The 18,587-nt window shown below is 32.0% G+C and overlaps 1 protein-coding gene across 1 annotated transcript; it reads right to left on the bottom strand.

The window, feature by feature from the left end:
• Window positions 1–1,292: 1,292 nt before the first annotated feature.
• LOC145323621 (uncharacterized) lies at window positions 1,293–15,486 on the bottom strand. Its single transcript, XM_080166014.1, has 29 exons — window positions 15,421–15,486; window positions 14,472–14,544; window positions 14,150–14,218; window positions 13,425–13,530; window positions 12,963–13,015; window positions 12,723–12,764; window positions 12,065–12,123; window positions 11,797–11,839; window positions 11,499–11,577; window positions 11,041–11,114; window positions 10,549–10,626; window positions 10,239–10,305; window positions 9,228–9,320; window positions 8,686–8,767; window positions 8,439–8,544; window positions 7,652–7,715; window positions 7,342–7,407; window positions 6,114–6,179; window positions 5,731–5,779; window positions 5,097–5,230; window positions 4,597–4,651; window positions 4,050–4,083; window positions 3,782–3,847; window positions 3,524–3,584; window positions 3,298–3,410; window positions 2,729–2,835; window positions 2,106–2,170; window positions 1,887–1,942; window positions 1,293–1,449 (listed from the first exon to the last, which is right to left on the bottom strand). The coding sequence occupies exons 1-29, from the start codon at window positions 15,449–15,451 to the stop codon at window positions 1,416–1,418; spliced, it is 2,025 nt and encodes a 674-aa protein (XP_080022140.1). The 5' UTR covers window positions 15,452–15,486; the 3' UTR covers window positions 1,293–1,415.
• Between the last annotated feature and the right edge of the window lie 3,101 nt (window positions 15,487–18,587).

Below are 18,587 nucleotides of genomic sequence, written 5' to 3'. Positions count from 1 at the left end.
ACTTTGACTAGAGAACCTTTAAAAAAATTGATATGGAGTGGGGAGATGTTAGTTGGTCCACTCATCTGTTTAAGGAATTTAACCGCCAAAAAATCTAAAATTGAAAAATAATCGGAGGAGGATTAGATATGGGAATTAGTAAGCAACGAACTCTTTTTCTATCAAAAATTTATTTAATTTCTAATAAACATTTACATAAACAAAGACATAAAATGATAAAAATCAATAACTGTAAACCGGGTATTACAGTTAGGGAGTTGAATCCATTTTTATAGAAGCAGAAATATAATCTATGATTATTGTTTGGACCCTCTAAAACTGTAATCTACCCTTCCACTTTCCCCTCTCTTGGTGAAGATATCTTCAACGCCGATACGATTTTTGAAATATAAGATTCCACTTTTGTCTCTCTTGTTGAAGATATCTTCACCAAGAGAGGCAAAAGTGGAATCTTAAATTTCAAAAATCGTATCGGCGTTGAAGATATCTTCACCAAGAGAGGGGAAAGTGGAACCTTACATTTCAAAAATCGTATCGGCATTGAAGATATCTTCACCAAGAGAAGGGAAAGTAGAATCTTACATTTCAAAAATCGTATCGGCGTTGAAGATATCTTCACCAAGAGAGGGGAAAGTGGAAAGGTAGATTACAGTTTTAAAGGGTCCAAACCATAATCATAGATTATATTTCTGCTTCTATAAAAATGAATTCAACTCCCTAACTGTATTATCAAAGTAAAAATACAAAGTTTTAAATCAATAGTACATATTTACAAAATATACATACATGACAATAGACAAAAAAATCATATCAATTTCTAGAATATAAACTCTTAAGTATTTTATCATACAATATTTACATTATAAGCAAATCAACATTATTTATGCGAAGCATTTCTAACCCGTATTAGTTCATTTACAAAATAAAAAATTGATGAAAGCCTAAATTTCTTGTTTTAAACATATTTTGATACTATTTCAACAAGTTAAAGTGTAAGAAAGAACGTTCAATCTTTTAATTTTTGGGATTGTAAAAAAAATTGATATATCGGGGGGTGGGTAAAGCACCCCAACAGTTTATTTAAAACCCCACCACAAAAAAATCACACTTGGGGTAAATTTACTCGGAGGCGAGGATTTAAACCACCTTAATTTATTTGAAGCAGGGATAATTTGGAGGTGATATGGCACCCCAAGATGAAAAGAAAAAAATAACTGGGGGAGGGGGGGGGGGAAGTAAAATCTAATATGCTTCGATACAGCACCCCCATATTCGTTTTAAGTGGGCAAGACCATTTAACGCCCCCCCCCCCCCTCCTTGGACGTTCCTGTGTATAAGGAATAGATATCATCCCAGATAGCAGTGTGTTAGCAGTTAGGTATACTATTACCCCTCTTCTTACTAGGTATCCCTATTTATTCTTCATCATCAGCCATTCTTCTGTATATTCTAAAACAATAAAATCAAATTTAAGAAAACAAAGCTTTTAACATTATAAGTACACCCATCAATAAATTTTGAACATCCCTCGGCCACATGGCTTTTTAAAACGTTTAGGCAAAGCTGGGTCGCAACCCCAGAAAATCAGACTCACAAAGATGCAGCCACTCTCAGCCGCAGCTACATCAATCCTTAGCCAAAATTAGCCGCAATGACACGTTTGGAGACGTGGAAACAGACACCAGAATATCTTTCTTCGCTGAAATGTCCGTACGTCCGTCTGTAAAAATGTTGAGTGGAAACGTGAATGAAATGGCTGCTATTAAAAAAAAGACGGTTGATTTTTTTGTGACAATTCCCATTACCATAAGCATCCAGTATATAATTTAGTCCGTCGGCAATTCTCTGAATGACATTTTGTGATGCTTGACACAATCTTAGCTTACCTGGTACAAATAATATCATCCACAAAAAGTTTCGTTATCATCTTGTCTCCTTCAACCTAAAATAATTATCAACAATCAACAATTATGAATTGTAATTTTACTAATTATAAATCAATACCTTCTGTCCCTCGGAGCTAACAAAACTGGTTTTAACCTTTAATTTTATAATTGATATCCGCAGAAAGATGTTTATAATACGAAGCGCTAGATAACTATTACCTCTCTAGTCATGCTTGTAGATTTATCCCCATTTTGTCCCTTCTGGTCCAGATACAAAAGATTGCCTGAAAAAATCAAAAGATTAGAAATATGGTTACATCAAACGCAGCGTTATTCAGTTAATGTTTGGGCAGGGGTCCGAGGGTTATTTTTTAAATGTCTTAAAGTCAACATAAACCATTAAACTATATGTAAACAAAATGTTTTTTTTTAAAGAGGGTGCTCAAAACTATTTGATAATTGTCCTCGGATCCATAAATTAAAATTTAAACTTGCATCTTATTGATAATGCCTTTGAATTAAAACAAGCAGAAAGATGCAAAAACTTAACCGAAACTTAAAAATAATGCAATATTGAATATTAGTTATTTGTAGCATCATATCATAAACAGCTTTCCGCGGATATTAAAATGTACAATTAAAAGATTAAAACCAGTTTTGTTAGCCCATAGATCCCAAAGGAAGGGGCTAAAAAAACTGGTTTCAATCTTATGCATGATTGTACATTTTTATATTTGTAGAAAAATTGTTATAATGCGATGCTATACACGATTTTACAGTGTAGCTTAGAACCGGCCTTAATCCAGTGGATATTAATCGGTTATGAAGCCAAACTGGAATACCTGTTCTTGTGACAGTAGTTTGACACTTTCTACCATCTATAGTATCCTCTACGAATGGTTCATCCAGCTTGAAGGATAGCTCAGAATTTCTTACTGTTGTCAGTGTGCTGAAAATATTTTAAAAGATATTTCAAAAAGAGTTTAATTGTGACACACATAAGTAATAGATATATAGGCGTTTTCCCTCGAAGTGCATCAACCTTCCTCGTGTTTTCTAAAATAATTTTTTTTTAAAATTTAGAAAGTTCATCGTGTAGTTTTTCATTGGTTTGTTTATAACTTTATGAAAGATTAGGTTAGGTTATAATGAATACTTTGACACCGCAGGTAATGGTCCCGCAGGGTTAGGCATTAAGACAAAGTAAATTTCAGACACTATTTTCTATGAAAAAAGAACAAATTTACGAAAAGAATAATTAGTTATAAAATAGATGCTCAATATGAGAATATTTAACACTTCTATTTTTAATAGAATCAGAGAAAAACTAAGTTTCCCAAAATATGTTCCTGGCAAATGAACAGAATGATTATTCAAAATTAAAGAGCAGCTTGGCAACTATTAATAATACCTTATCTTATAGAGTCCATCTTGAGAAATTTCAATAATGTTGACCGGTATAACTGATCCTGCCAGCTTTCTCTTCAACATTCCAACTCCAAGTGCTCGCATGTATTCATCAAACTAAAAAAAATGATGGATAATGTTTTTAATTCATCATTTTTCAGTATGACTGAGAACTGGTTCTTATCCAGCAGATATCAATCGGTTTCGAAATATGATGAAAATATTATTACCTTGTCGGAAGATTCCATTTTGAACCTTCCTATCAATGGATCTTCTTCAACAACGGTCTCACTGAAATTGACATTGTTTTATGTTATTATCCTTATATAAAAGTAACAGGATGTTTGTCTGTTTGCTTGTTCGTGTGTATGTCTATACCTGGCTTAAGGCTTTGCTAACCACTGCACCGATATGATTCTCCTTTACAGTGAAGCTACAGGTAAGATTCTGATTGTTCTTGAAAGTAAATCATTAATAAACAAAGTTACCTCTCAGGTTCATCATGAAATGAAGCAGCGTGCCCGTTTCCATTGGGTATTTCTGATTCTTTTAAGCTAAATAGAAAGATAAAAATTATCAAATATTCGGTGTTTTCACTTAAATCTAATTCTTAGCCACTTGCGGGGATGTCTTATCCTTTTTTAAACCCTACCTTACTTAAAATACGTCCTTTTTTAGGTAAGCGACAGGAGGCGAGGTGGTTGTCGAGCAAATAAAAAGTTTTGAATTAATTTTATGATAAAAAATTATTCTAACCTTGGCTTTGATTCAATTGCATTTTCTGTTGCATCTAAAAAGACAAAATAAATCAAATTTGAATAATTCAAAGCTTTCTTTAATAATAATTATTTATTCTTGTTTACTAACTTTGTCTGTATGCATTCCAATAAATGTATATTTGTCTGCTTTATGTACTTTGGAGGGACTCGGCTGGCTATGTTTGTATTTCCGGCGCTATTGGCTGATATCAAAGACCTAATACAAAATGGGGACTGGGTCCCGCCCTGTGTGCAGTGTTAAATATAGCTCATATTCCCCCTCTATTATTTCACTTTAATTGCATTCCAAATATGCAGTGATTTTGAAGGCTAAGCACTCTGGTTTGTACAACCTAAGAATGAGAGAACAGGTTTATAAATGTTAAGGGACCTGTGTAATCTATAATACTAATATTTGATCTAATAAGGGGTAATTTTATTTATCATTTGTACATCAATTTATCGTTTATTGTTTTATCCCTTAAGATCACTGACTGAAACATTTTTTAAAATTTTGTTTTTAAATGTATCTAGAAAAAAAATACTTGTAGCAGACGGAGGTAGGCATATTTCTTGATGGTTCATCATTTCTTCATTTACCTTAAAAATACATTAATTATATTTAATCATATTATTTGTTTAGACAGCAAGAAGAATTAAATTAAAGGGTCTGTTACTTTAGAAATTTGGTATAGCTATTAAAGATTTTTTTGTGAAGATTCGCACAAATATTGTTGAAGATTTTGAGGGAAATCCTCTCCTTCTTTTAATGAAGATAGATTTCTAAATTTCATTAGCATTTATTCTCACTTAAGTGTCTGTCTGTTTTGCTTTTCTTTCCTAATTCTATTTAAATTTTGTGGTTTAGTATCTATGTATATTGTTATCCTTGTTAAATATATTTGTACTAGCGGCTTCACCTCTTGAGACTTCTTAGGGCACTTTAGTGAAGGGTGGATATGGAGGGGAAGACGACCATTCGCTTTAATTTTAGAATTTTAAATAAGTAAAAAACATTCTGTACTTTTATATAAGGATACAATACCTTGACTGTATTCAGGCTTTGTGAATCATCAGAGCGCAAGGTTGTGTTTAGGGAAACAGAATTCATCTTCCTGGCACTGGGGGTATTGGTTTTACTTGCGGTCAACTTCCAGGCGTCAGTCTCGGCGTTGCCTCCTATAATCCATCAATGTACAAGGAAAAAAATATCCAAAATATATAAAAGCCAACAAATTAATAAAATAATAAATTTATTATATAGAAGCTCTTTATATTGCCAATAAAAATGACGTCATACAATACAAATGAACAATGACAGGCCAATATACAGACTAAATTACCAATGGCAGGCCAGTATACATTTTAATTAGCCAATGGTAGGCCAGTTTGACGTCTTTTTTTATAGGAATTATAAAAAGATTCCCATATAGAGTAACGTTCATAGTAGAAAAATATTTTATATCAGTACAAACTATTCTTTGTAACTGAATTGTAGTTTTACTGCGCTCATTGAGACCAACAATAAAGCTATAAACGACAGTCAAAATGACTTATTATAAACGAACGATTTTTTTGTATTTTTTTATGTAAATAGCTTTGCTACATTATTGTTAGAAATTGTCCTAAAAAAAGGTTTTAAAGCAATCATACAATTCTTTCTTTTTAGTCCTAGTTACCTGATAACTTTCTTGGGGTAGAACACTTTGTCCCTGGCACGTAAAAGCCCTAAAAATGTAATTCTTTAATCATAAGGGACCCCATATAAAAAAACATGAAATATAAAAAAAAAACACTAAAAATACTAACAAATTTTAACTGGAAGTTTTATGTTCATAATGATATTAAATGTCGTAGTTTTTTTTACCACATTCCAAAATTCCACAAATAAAAGTGGTACCTTTTTCAGGGATCTAAAGTGATAAGACATGGCCGATAAATTGGTGTACATCCCAAATGATGATACACAAAAGTGGTTGAAACGTTTGAACATCCAACTAAAATCCCCTGCCTAATTCCCTTTTTCGAGAAGCCCCTAAATATAAAACTAAAAAATTCTTACCTTCTGAAGATATTTGTCGTAGAATGGCATTGCATAGAACAGGCTGGCTTTAGGTATTAAATGCTCCTAAAAATATTTAATTTTATTCAATAAAACTACTTTTTGTATATCTTAGCACATCAAAACTAAAAATCTATGCAGAATTTTTAAAGACATTCTAATATTATCTTATGTACGTCTATATAATAGATTTAACCATTTAATTGATATGTTGAGATAGGTATATCATATTTAATAATCTTCATGCTATTTTAACTACAGCGCTATTACGATTACCATGTCAATTACCTCATATGGGAAAACCTGCTGCCCATTAGGGTGGGTTCATATCGGAATTAGACAAAGCGGGGATATACAACAGATAAAATTAACCTTAAAAACATGTCTGACCGAAAAAGAATTTTTAAAAATTGAGTTTTAGAACACGACCACTTAAAAATATAATTCATTACTTATTAGTATGCAAAGACGACATTCAAAAAAAAATTTTGAATCAGAACTATGGCTTCATGGTGCTCCCTGGAAAAGCCTTGAGGAGCTGAATCAGGAACTTTTGTCCGTTTCCAAATATCTCGTTCCTAGCCTTAGAAATCACTAAAAAAACAAAAATTTTTAAGGTTTATTGAGAATTGTCCAATTTGTAGAGGTTTTTTAGATTTTCTCAGGCTAGGAACGAGATTTTTTGAAACGGACAAAAGTTCCTGACTCAGCTCCTCAAGGCATTTCTAGGGAGCACCATGAAGCCATAGTTCTGATTCAATAAATTTTTGACTCCCATTTACAAATAGCTATACAATTGAATGTCTGGTCGTCAGCGGTTTTAAGACTTAGGATAAATTTTAAATCACCCAGAGGTGTATTATATCTATATAAATTGTGTGCAGATCCCCGCTTTTGCCTCAGAAAAAAATGTCCAAAATCGACCCACCTTACTGCCCATGACATTGAAACGTTAAGTATTCAAAGATAAATATGGGGACCAATGTCTACTTTTCTGTCCAAACACTTTTGTTTTGTGTGACAACCAACAGATAACAAACTTTTGATTGCACGACCTTGTCCAGGAAAGTCTTACTTTACATGTTACTGACCTACATATGCTTATAAGTAATATTAATATTGATGTTATTCGACTGGCATGACAGCAGTAGGTACATTTTTAACTTCTCCGAGTTAGCTTGTATAACGTAATAGCAGCTCTAAAGTTTAACAGGATAAGAATACAAACCTTGAAGAATAAACCAATTTGAAAATGCGCTTCTAATAAGTTCTTCTTTGTACCATACTCGGGGTCCTGTAGCAATACATTTATTATTAATTGGATCTTACACCAGATTATCATGTACTCTATTAAAGTGAAACTTGTAGCTTGCAAAAATAACGACCCCCCCCATATCCACCCCCTTTACACCATCCCCACCCCTCCTGCTGGATCAACGAGCTGACCAATAAGTGATCGAAAATTAACGAAAAAAAGGGATACGGACGGACCAGCCCTAATTATAGAAAAACTTCGCTTTTAAAATATGCTACAATACCTTTCTATCCTCAGGTACTTTAGGTGGATTCATGAAATTGAAAAATGAATTCTTCCTGGCAAACCTACAAAATACAACATTGTAAAATAAGAGGCAAATGAATTATGATAAGACACCGTAAAAACAAAATATATCTTTATATAAATGTAATAGGATGTCTGTTAGTGCGTCAGTCTGTCTGTCTCTGCGTTCCAAGGGATCTTGTTAACTGCTTGACCGATATTATGATCCTTTACAGTAAAGCTTTTCATTGGTCCTAGGTTTATAACTATTTTGGGGAAGAGTGCTGGTAACTTCACCCATTCAAGAGAAATCGCCCCTAGAACAAAATTTCAATTCCAAATAAAAATACATTTTTATAAACACAAAACTAAATACCTAGTAAATATATATAAAGCATTTGATGTTTATAAATGGATAAAAATTACGATAAATTTCGGTATTTTAACAGTTGAAAATAAGATTTGACATAGAATCCATAGATTAATAAATTAGCTTAAAACCATCACAGGACCAATAGGTATATACCCTGAAAAGTATAATCCGATCGATTCAGCGGTTACCGAGATCTTAAGGGACAGACGGACGGACGGACGGACAGACAGACAGACAGACGGACGGACAGACATTAAGCTACTTTGTATTATAGATAAACAATCTTATGTATTGATGATATTAATTCAGTGCAATTCCTGCTAAATATTGACTGGTTCGTCCAATTCCAAACTATGTTATTGCTGCGCTACCAATGGACATCATAGTCCTTAACTAATTACATATTACTTACTTTGTAACTATTTTGTGATTTCTGACTTTCTTAACAGGTCTGATTGTGAGGTTTTTGTGTCTGTACCATTGTACTTTGGTTCCAACACAATGCGAAAGTTCGGGTCCTAAAAGAAAATAAACAAATATTATGGCACTTTCTCCTAATTGGCTTCCGAGCACAGCCTTTCAGTGTTTTTTTATTCAGTTGTTTATTGTAACAAAACCAATAAATACCTCAGATTTGAAGTTAAATTAAAATTTATTACCTTGTATATTCAAAGATTTTGTAGGAGCCATGTTGTAATAATATTCTTTTGATAAAACTATATTCTTGAAATACTCATTCTCCTAAAACCAGATATTTCATACATTTTTACACACTTAAATTAGTACCTATCTTACATTTTTCCAATTTTAGATGTATTCAATACTTTATATGAAACTAAATATATAAATATTGTTTTTATATAGATGTTACGACCTTAGTCTCTAGGGGCTCTGTATTTGGAGAGGTCTAGAGGGGCTAAAAATAGCTTAAAACCTTCCTATTACCTAAATAAGGAATTAGAATCGACTAAAACCATTATAGAAGAGAACTCAATAGGTTCAGTAGTTAATGAGATCTTAGGCATCAGACAAAAAACTTTATAACTTCATATAATAGGATAAAGTCACCAACAACAGTCTATATAAGCATTCTATATTTTATGTCCAATATATGGTATTTATTTGTTTAATAACAAATCATCAATTGGTTCATAAAAATAAATACTTGTTTTCTAATGAGTAATTAAAAAAATAAGATGACCTGAAATGTAAAAGTAAGCTTGAATCCAGGAGTATGGATAAAATTTTCTATGGTTATATCTTCTAATGCTTGCAGTGCTGGTATATCAGAAGACTGAAACAAACAAGGATGACAACATCCATAAAAGCGAAGCACTGAAACGGTAGGACAAACGGACATTAACACCTGTATAGTGTTTAAACTGAATTATCAGAATATAAAAGTATAAGAGTCGAAGCAAAATTGTAAGTAAATTTGTTGAAAAACTTCTTGATACAGGATAATGTTTATTGAGTTTATGGACATACTTACATTTTTAGGATTTGATTATAGAGTTGCTTCGCTTAAAATATTGTTCTTTGTTGTCCCAGGAATCAATATACCAAAAATCAGATCAAACGGATAATTAGATCACATAAAAATTTGCTGTTAAAAAATTAGAAAAATCAACATGTTTAAAATGGACGTACGGACATTCTGGTAATGATTATATAGTTGCTACGCTTTCTAAATCGTACCTAACTACTACAGGAATCATCATGCAAAGTTTGAAATCGATAGGACAATTCTAACATGCCTAAATTAACGAATAAAAGCTATCTATCTCGGACGGACGTACGGACGGACGGACGTACGGACGGACAGACGGACGGACGGACCAACCCTAATTATAGAAAAGCTTCGCTTTTAAAAAGAATTTATATAAAATTAGAAATAGCTGTAAACTTTAAATACAGGTGTTTCTTTTTTCTCAATCACAATATTACCCATAAGTACTAAGTAGCACAGCAGTAACAGATTTGAACAACATTTGGAAAAAATAGATGTACAAACACAGAGAATAGAACATTTTAAAGTTAATTGTTATTTCTATGAATGATTTAAACAGCGTTGGATCATCAAGACAAAGATCCGTTCAATCAAAAACAATATGAGTCTTGTCGATTGCTGCACCAAGAAGGCATAAAATTTCAATCTGCACTTTAATTAAATTTTCCACTTTAAGATAGTTGAAAATTGCTAAGTTCTCACCTGAATAATTTGTCTGATATTCTTACTGTTCAATAAAACCTGCAGCCAAAATCCAGGTATGCCTCCCCTGAAATATATTTTAATATAGAATTCTGTGCGTAATTTGTTTTTCTGTATGTACTAAAAAATCTCTTTCTCACTGAAATAATTTATTCCTCTTTTAAGGATACTTGATAAAATAGCTGCAGCCAGTTTGATGAAGCTTTATGAAGTTATAGATAAATTATGATCAAGCCTTATTAAATGTGTACACACGGACAAACTAAATCTGTATTAATTCCTAAAATACACTAATTTTTAAAAAGCTTACCCAGATATAATGTTTCTTCTTTCCTCATACACAGAATCTTTTCGTTCATCAAAAGTTGTTTCGATTAACAAAACATCCCTTAAAAATATATTATATTATTTTAAGAAAGGACTGTAAATTAATTTCAATATCAACGTCTCGTCCCTCTGTAATTTTAAGTACTTTTAACTTTTGAAAACCAATTAGATTGACTCATTTGGGTCTTTTAAAGTAAAATTTACTTGAATATATATTTATTATTTACCAAAATGGTGTATGTGTCCTTGGGTTGTCAGTGCATCTAATTATGGAGAAAAAAGGGGCAGTTTCCCTAAAATTGCATAGACGAGCACATAAACCCAAACCCCCTTATCTTTAAGTAAATTGATTAGGACCACCTTCAGTGATTAGACATAGGGGAAAAATACCCTCACCCCCCTCCCACAATAAAAATAGGAGGAATTGAGTTTCAGTGCTTGACGGGTTCATTGAGGGAAAGCACCATTTTTTTACCTGTAAAATCTAGATTCAATTTTCTTTTGTTCCAATAGGAGATTTTTCAGTGCTTTAACTCTTCTCTTGACAACCTTTATATTATACATTTATTAATACTTAAAACATTGTAGAAAGGAGAACAGAAAACGCATCCATCTTCTATTATATTAGAAAAAATTATCTATAAAAAATTAAGGCAAATGAACTGAATAATCACATTTTATGGCTCTTAAGTTAGTATTAGGCTTTTTAAAAGAGGTCGGAGGCACTATTTATCCTTATATAAAAGTAACAGGATGTCTGTCTGTAACTTAATATCTCACTAACCCTTTGGTCCGTTATGGTTATCCTTTACAGTGAAGCTTCTAAAAGGTCCAGTGAAGATTTATAACAATTTTTAAGGAGTTTAACGCCAACCTTCCAAGAAATTCGACCCTGGAATAAATATCTCACCCTTAAATTTTTTGTGTTATTACCTCTGATTGTATATTAACTTCATGTTTTCTTTTCCAAGATTTTCTTCTCTTTGATTTCAGTTCTTCTTTCTCATCAAATCTACAAATATTTTATGGTATTTTCTCAGCTGTTATTAAAGGTAGAAAACTTAATTTTTTTTCGTGAAGATTCCCTGCACCAATCAAAATTTATTATTTAATCTACTTGGTGTGTTGGTCATTCTAAAAAAGACCTAGAAACAACACATTTTTTTGAGGTTTCGTGGTTTTCTTGTATTTTATTTATCCATTAAATCAAATGATAGTTAATCAAATCTACCTTTGTTCCTCTAAATCTTCATAATCATCATCTGAGCTTGATTCTGAAAGAAAAATAAGTAAATATAACTTGTACAGTAGCTGCAGACCTTTCTTTCTAATTGTCTGGAAAATAGAATTGTAAACTATTGATTTATATAATGAAACTTTAGTTTATATTGCAAAAATCCGTTAAAAAGTTTACAAGATTCGTTAAAATAATAATGAATAGTAATACTTTCATACAAATGTAATACAATTAAAACTTTTTTTTATTGTCAATATAATACCTATTTCTTCTCTTGCATCAAAATATTGAGACTCAAATTGTGATTCTCCAACTTCTTTCCTGCAAGCAAAAATACTATTATTAATTGGCATTAAGCTACTCTTTACCAGGGAGGGAGGGAATATTACAATGGTACTTAAAGTTATATAACTACTTAATCTTATTCGCAAGCTCATAAACTTTTATTCAATCTTGATTGTTTAGTTCCCAACTATTAGTTTCCTCACTTATAAACCAATTATTTTTTATCTATATAATGAGTAATTATTAATTTTCATCAATGGAAATTTATATTAATAAATCGTCCATTGTCTTGTATTCTAATTTTGTTTTAGGACATTCCTTAATAACGTTGCTTAATAAATTAAATTAATCTGAAGAGTGTGTTTTGGGTAAAATATAGGACCTTTTTATACAAATAGGTCAAAAAAATCTTTATTAGGATTTGATTTACCTGGATTATTTTCGAAGCTAGTAAAAGTTTGTGACTCAGATTATGCCGTCAAAAACATTAACCAATTAATTTTACCATTGGTCAATTACAGTGTATACTGGCCTCTCATTGGTTAATTTTTTTTTTGACGTCATAATCTGAGTCAGCCACTTCATTATTCTTCAATAATATAAGGATACGAAAACAACATTAGAAAATTAGATACCTGGAGAGTAATGGAAAATCTTGAATTGTATTTGTATTCTTTCTAAAAAAAAAAATATGTTATAAAAGAGTACAAAATTAAGGACCAAATGTAATCTTTTTTGTAACTAAATCTCATAAATGTTTATTTAATATTTATTTATCTTCCCTAAGAGTTTAGTTTTTAGTGTGATCTTTAGGTACAGAAAAACCATACTACTAGTAAGAGCAAATCTACATACTACTTTATATTCATACTAACCTGCTTCTTTGAGGAATTTCCAGCATAGAATGGGATCTTCTAGAAACTGTGTTCTAAAATAATTTTATTAATTGTAAAAATTTCAGTTATACACATATCATTCATTATTGGCTTGGAGAGAATAAAGTGATTGAGGTTAAGGAGAACTGTTCAACTTGCAAAATACGCATTGCAATCTTAGCATGTCATATCCTGGACATAAGGGACTGTCCTAAATAGTACAATGGTCAAAATCTAACAAAAATTGCATGTCCCCTGCCATATACTAAAATCTCATACCACTGCCCAGCCCACTCACCCTTGTGCTTAATTTTTGACAAGATATATTATTTATACCTTCCGCGGAAACCATCAGCCCTGTGGGGTACTATACCTGTGGGCCCTTCTAACTGTTACTTAACGTCTAATATGAGCATATAAATATGTGTTTGTGGTCCATATGCGATGTTAGGGAAACCTTACCTTTCTTACAGCTTCTCTTAGCTCCTCTATGGCCAGTTCTCCAGAAACATTCCTTCCATTCTTGTCAATACTTCCTGTGGGAATTTTTGTATATCCAATAGAAAACCTTGGAAAATTACAAATATTAGTCATATGAACGATATTTGGCAATTTTATATTGCACTAGTGGCTGCGTTAGGCAGACTAGGGCCTAAAAGTAATCTAAGATAGAAAAGACTCTAAGGTGAATTGGAAGTTCGCAGCGCAGGTTAATGCGCGAAAAATAACGATTTATGTAAGTCCCCACATAGACTTTGCACTTGGTTGACAAATGTTGTCGCAATTTGTCAGATTATGATCACGCAACCTTCCCTAAGATGCCCTAGGGTTGTAAGGAGGGAGATTTGTAGGAAGTTAGGATTCTACCAATCAAGCAGCTTTAACCATGCTTTCCCTCGTCCATGCTTCTCGTATGAGAGTGCCATTAATTAGGGTGGCTTAATATGGAACACCTGCCAAAACTCTAGGCCAGGGTGATGTTATAATTGAGTAGCTTCCACGAGAATTGCGGGTCAGCTCGTAATGTAACATAGAATACAACCAGCTGTGCGCGAAGTTTACCAATCTAAGATTGGCCAAAGGATTCTCACTTCCAGTCTCCGTGTGCATCTGAGTCCTAACTTCAGAGAATCATGGCTACAACAACAACAACATTTATGTAAGTTTATAAAAATTAATTGTTTTACCTCTTTTCTATGTCTTGTGATTGTGTTACATTATAGCTTGCACAGGCTAAATTTTGATGACCAAATCCCCTACAATTAAAGCAACATTAAACATGTTGTTTAAAAGAAAATATAAATCAAATTAAGTCTAATATAAGTGACATATAGAAATGGTAGCTACTTCTGCTAGCCATGGCTTTCAAAATTGAAAAAGAAATACTGCCTTAATGCATAAGCAGAGAAAACTAATCATTGGACACACTTACGTCTTCTTGATTTTGGGAAATTAAACATTTTCAGTTCGCTCGCGCATCACCCTTTTAAAATAATGCACATACATTACCTGTAAAATTTGATGAAAACATAGAACATAATAAGCATCCCGAAAAAGAGAAACAGGCAAGCAAAGATCACAGCTGAAATATAAAAATTGTGTGTGTGTATGGTATGTCTATTTGTCAGTTTTTTTAGGGAGGGCTAGTAAATCTTTCGTGTATATTCCCTTTCTAATAGAAATAAAATTGTGGGGGCCAACCTGCCTCCCCCCCTCCCCCCAAATCCTCCATCTTAAGGAGAACAGAGAACTATTTGCAACTAAAAACTAACCTAGACGAATTATAAGCTTCCTTAAAAATTATAGGCCTTTTTAATCCATCCAAATTATATATTTACAAACTATGTATATATTTATCTTGTAACCCAATTAATCCCCCTGTGGCTTATCTTAGTGACCATTTAGGTTATCTTAAAGTCTAAAAAGGTTGGTTGAACGTTAATGTTAGTACTACTCTATAATTCAACCAAGTCTGTCAAACTGTAAAAAAAGTGAGTTTTACAGTCTGGCCGGGATAGTTAGCACAAACTGATGATTTCACTCAAACCTATTTCTTTACCAACAAATCCCATATTTTAAGTTTTTCAGGACTATTTAAACCCCCGGAGCCATATCCATACGCTGTACTAACCCTGCGGGAGTCTGGAACCTTTACTAAACCCAAGAATGATCATCACAAATTATTTGGACAAAATAAGATATGAGGAAAACCGCCCATAATTTATTGTAATTTTCTTTATTATTAAATTTTTGTTATTAAAAATAAAGTTGAAATAAAATCTAATTAGCATTTCAACATAAACACATTAAATGATTTATTGACAACACTTTCCATCATAGCTAAATTTCTAATAGACATAAGTTTCCAATTTGTCCTTATACTTAAATTATGTGTTTTGCTACACTTGGACTATCGGACTATATCACTTTTGTTTTAAAAATATACATATATATTTACCTGTCCATGTTATGGCATCTATAGAATCCATTTTTAAATTTTATTCAAATTTATTTTACATCATCTAAATATATTTTAAACTATCATTGCTACTCTAAAACTTGTTCATTATTGGTGTGTGTTACTGTCTATAAATTATATATGAAACTTTTCTCAATTTTCTTATACATGAATGTCTCAGAGTTTTTCATTCATTTTTATAAATTTGTATCCAAGCTTATAATGAGATGGTTCAAATTGATTCGTATGACTATATCAAGCAGGTTTTTTTTAAATTCTAATTTAATCTTTGTCTTAGATATCTAATCTTCCTAACTTTGAAATTAAATGGAAATAATAATCTTAATAATATGAAATTTTTCATGTGTTTTGCTACTTTCGCAAATTATTGCAATTGTTAGGTTTTCTTTAAATTCATAAAAAGGGAAATCACAAGCAACAAAAAACACAGACAGAAAACATTTTAGCCAATTATTTTGAATTGTGAAAAGGTATTTTTTTTTCATTGCTTATAATAAAAACCACTCTACCATATTTCCTTGGGTTTTTGTTGTATATTTTGATCAAAATTATCCTTATACTTTAAAAAAGATATAATTACAAACATGTTTTTTATCTTAAAAACAAGATTTTATTTTATAATGATTTTTACTTATTTTAGAGAAAACAAAATATGGTAATATTTTAATACAATATTTTTTATATGTTTTTATGAGCCAAAGGCGTTTTAACTTGCTTAATTAAGACCACTTTAAACAAGAATTTAATATATATAAAAGTTTCACTTTTTGGCTTAGAAAATATGGTTTTATATACGCTTTCACTTTGGTATTAGTGTAGTATAGTACATGGTATAGTACCTACTACTACTTCCTTCTAGTTTTCATTTATTACTGCACCAACTCGCGGATAACAACCATGGTGTGTCCGAAATTCCGCTCAAAAAATATGTTTCACTTTTAGAATCGCTAAATTATAATCAGTTTTTCAGAGATTAATAAAATCCCCAATTCGAAATAGCCTAAAAAACATCTAATTTTTAGGGATCTCAAGGGATAAGACAATCATCTATTCTGTAGATAAAAACTATTGGTTGAAAAGTTTACACACTACTACTTTGGAGCCAACCAATCCAGTTTTAATAAAAAGTACCCAAAGATTTTGAGCTAACGAATAAGTCAACGTTATTATAAAACTTTTGGTACTAGTATAATTTACAATCCAATTATCATTCATTTCTTATGTTAGCTGTAATAGAAATAATTAAGCGGAAATTGAGGCCCACCTAAGCTACAACCACTCCTAACGTAAAACTATGCATGTCCCTAATTTTTTCCATGAAATTTTAAAGCTAGCTTTGATAATTTTCTAAAAAAAATTATGTTATGTTAAAATAAGTACAAAAAGCTGATTAATTTTTATTTTTATAATTTTTGAAAAGCTGACTTTTATAAAAAGTAAAAAAATTCGGGAACAACCTGTTACTTCATATCCCCGGCCCCCATGGTTTATTATTGTATTTGGTCTCTCTATATCTTCATTCAGGGAGAGAGGGAACAACCTGTTACTTCATATCCTCGGCCCCTATGGTTTATTATTGTATTTGGTCCCTCTATATCTTCATTCAGGGAGAGAGGGAACAACCTGTTACTTCATATCCTCGGCCCCTATGGTTTATTATTGTATTTGGTCTCTCTATATCTTCATTCAGGGAGAGAGGGAACAACCTGTTACTTCATATCCTCGGCCCCTATGGTTTATTATTGTATTTGGTCCCTCTATATCTTCATTCAGGGAGAGAGGGAACAACCTGTTACTTCATATCCTCGGCCCCTATAGTTTATTATTGTATTTGGTCTCTCTATATCTTCATTCAGGGAGAGAGGGAACAACCTGTTACTTCATATCCTCGGCCCCTATGGTTTATTATTGTATTTGGTCCCTCTATATCTTCATTCAGGGAGAGAGGGAACAACCTGTTACTTCATATCCTCGGCCCCTATGGTTTATTATTGTATTTGGTCCCTCTATATCTTCATTCAGGGAGAGAGGGAACAACCTGTTACTTCATATCCTCGGCCCCTATAGTTTATTATTGTATTTGGTCTCTCTATATCTTCATTCAGGAAGGAAGGGATACGTTAATGGCATTACAATTAATATTTCTTCCCAAAATACTTCAAATCTACATTAGCTAGTATTTTACACATGATAGTTTGGAGCAGTTTTTCATTGGTCCATTGTGCTATCCCTGTTTTCCTGATTATATTGCATTTTAGGCTTTTTTTGCTGCTAAGCCTGTATCAAAGTCCAATAAATAATGAGCATAAAAAAAAATTATTATATAACGATTCATTTTGATCATTGAAACCGAAGCTTCTCTACAATACGTGTCCGTTCGTCTGTATGATACGAAGAAATTCTTATATGCTTAGCTGCAATTAGAGAAATTTTATGGGCATTTTGTTTGTTTGTCCTTTCGTCATAGACAGTGTACTGAAGGATTATGGCAAATCTATCAAAATTACACGTCTAATATTTCTTTAGAAAATTCCAAAGATCAAAAGCTCTGTCGATTTGCGTAAATGACCGATAAATCTTAGTAATAGATTTGCTGTGCTAAAAAAAGTTAATGAAATTTCCCATCCAACTACATATATATACATATATAGTAACGTTTCTGTAAAGGTCTCGTAAATCCCAAATCCGTTTAATGGAAGCTTAGATATGGTTTTAGGCTATTTTTCTACAATTTTCAATCCCTGCTCTACGCATAAAGAGCCACTAAATGCTAGGGGAAAATATTTTTTTTAATAATGTCTTTTATAAATATCAAATTGTATCCTCTATCCTCAAGAACTATATTGTTAACTGTTTTGCATTTCAAGGAAGCTTAAAGTAGATCTAGGCACAAAGGGATGTATAACGATTAAACAGGAGAGTGTGAAACCTTCAGGGGGTAAAAAATCGCCAAGGTAGGTCCAGATCTGGGTAGGTATTTCTAATATATTGTCTTAAGAGGGTGTTGAGGTAACATACCGACCCCTTACGCATGCCACTGCAGTGCAGTGCACCGCATTAGAAATTTAAAAAGTAAAACCTTAGTTTTAATTTGTTTATCTTTTACTTTAATTTACTAATTACTATTTTTCTTTAGTTTTCACTAA

This window comes from Acartia tonsa, chromosome 7 (assembly GCF_053477335.1).
Source record: "Acartia tonsa isolate MP-2025a chromosome 7, ASM5347733v1, whole genome shotgun sequence".
NCBI classification, from domain to species: Eukaryota; Metazoa; Arthropoda; class Copepoda; order Calanoida; family Acartiidae; genus Acartia; species Acartia tonsa.
The sequence above is the reverse complement of the archived record's forward strand: the minus strand, read 5'-3'. Positions and strand labels throughout refer to the sequence as shown.

Coding starts and splice junctions, on each gene's coding strand:
- LOC145323621 (XM_080166014.1), bottom strand. CDS start 15,451: ATGGATTCTATAGATGCCATAACATGGACAG. Junction 12,765..12,962: donor GAAATTCCTCAAAGAAGCAG/GTTAGTATGAAT, acceptor TTTTTTTTTTAG/AAAGAATACAAATACAATTC. Junction 6,180..7,341: donor AAATTGGTTTATTCTTCAAG/GTTTGTATTCTT, acceptor AAATATTTTTAG/GAGCATTTAATACCTAAAGC.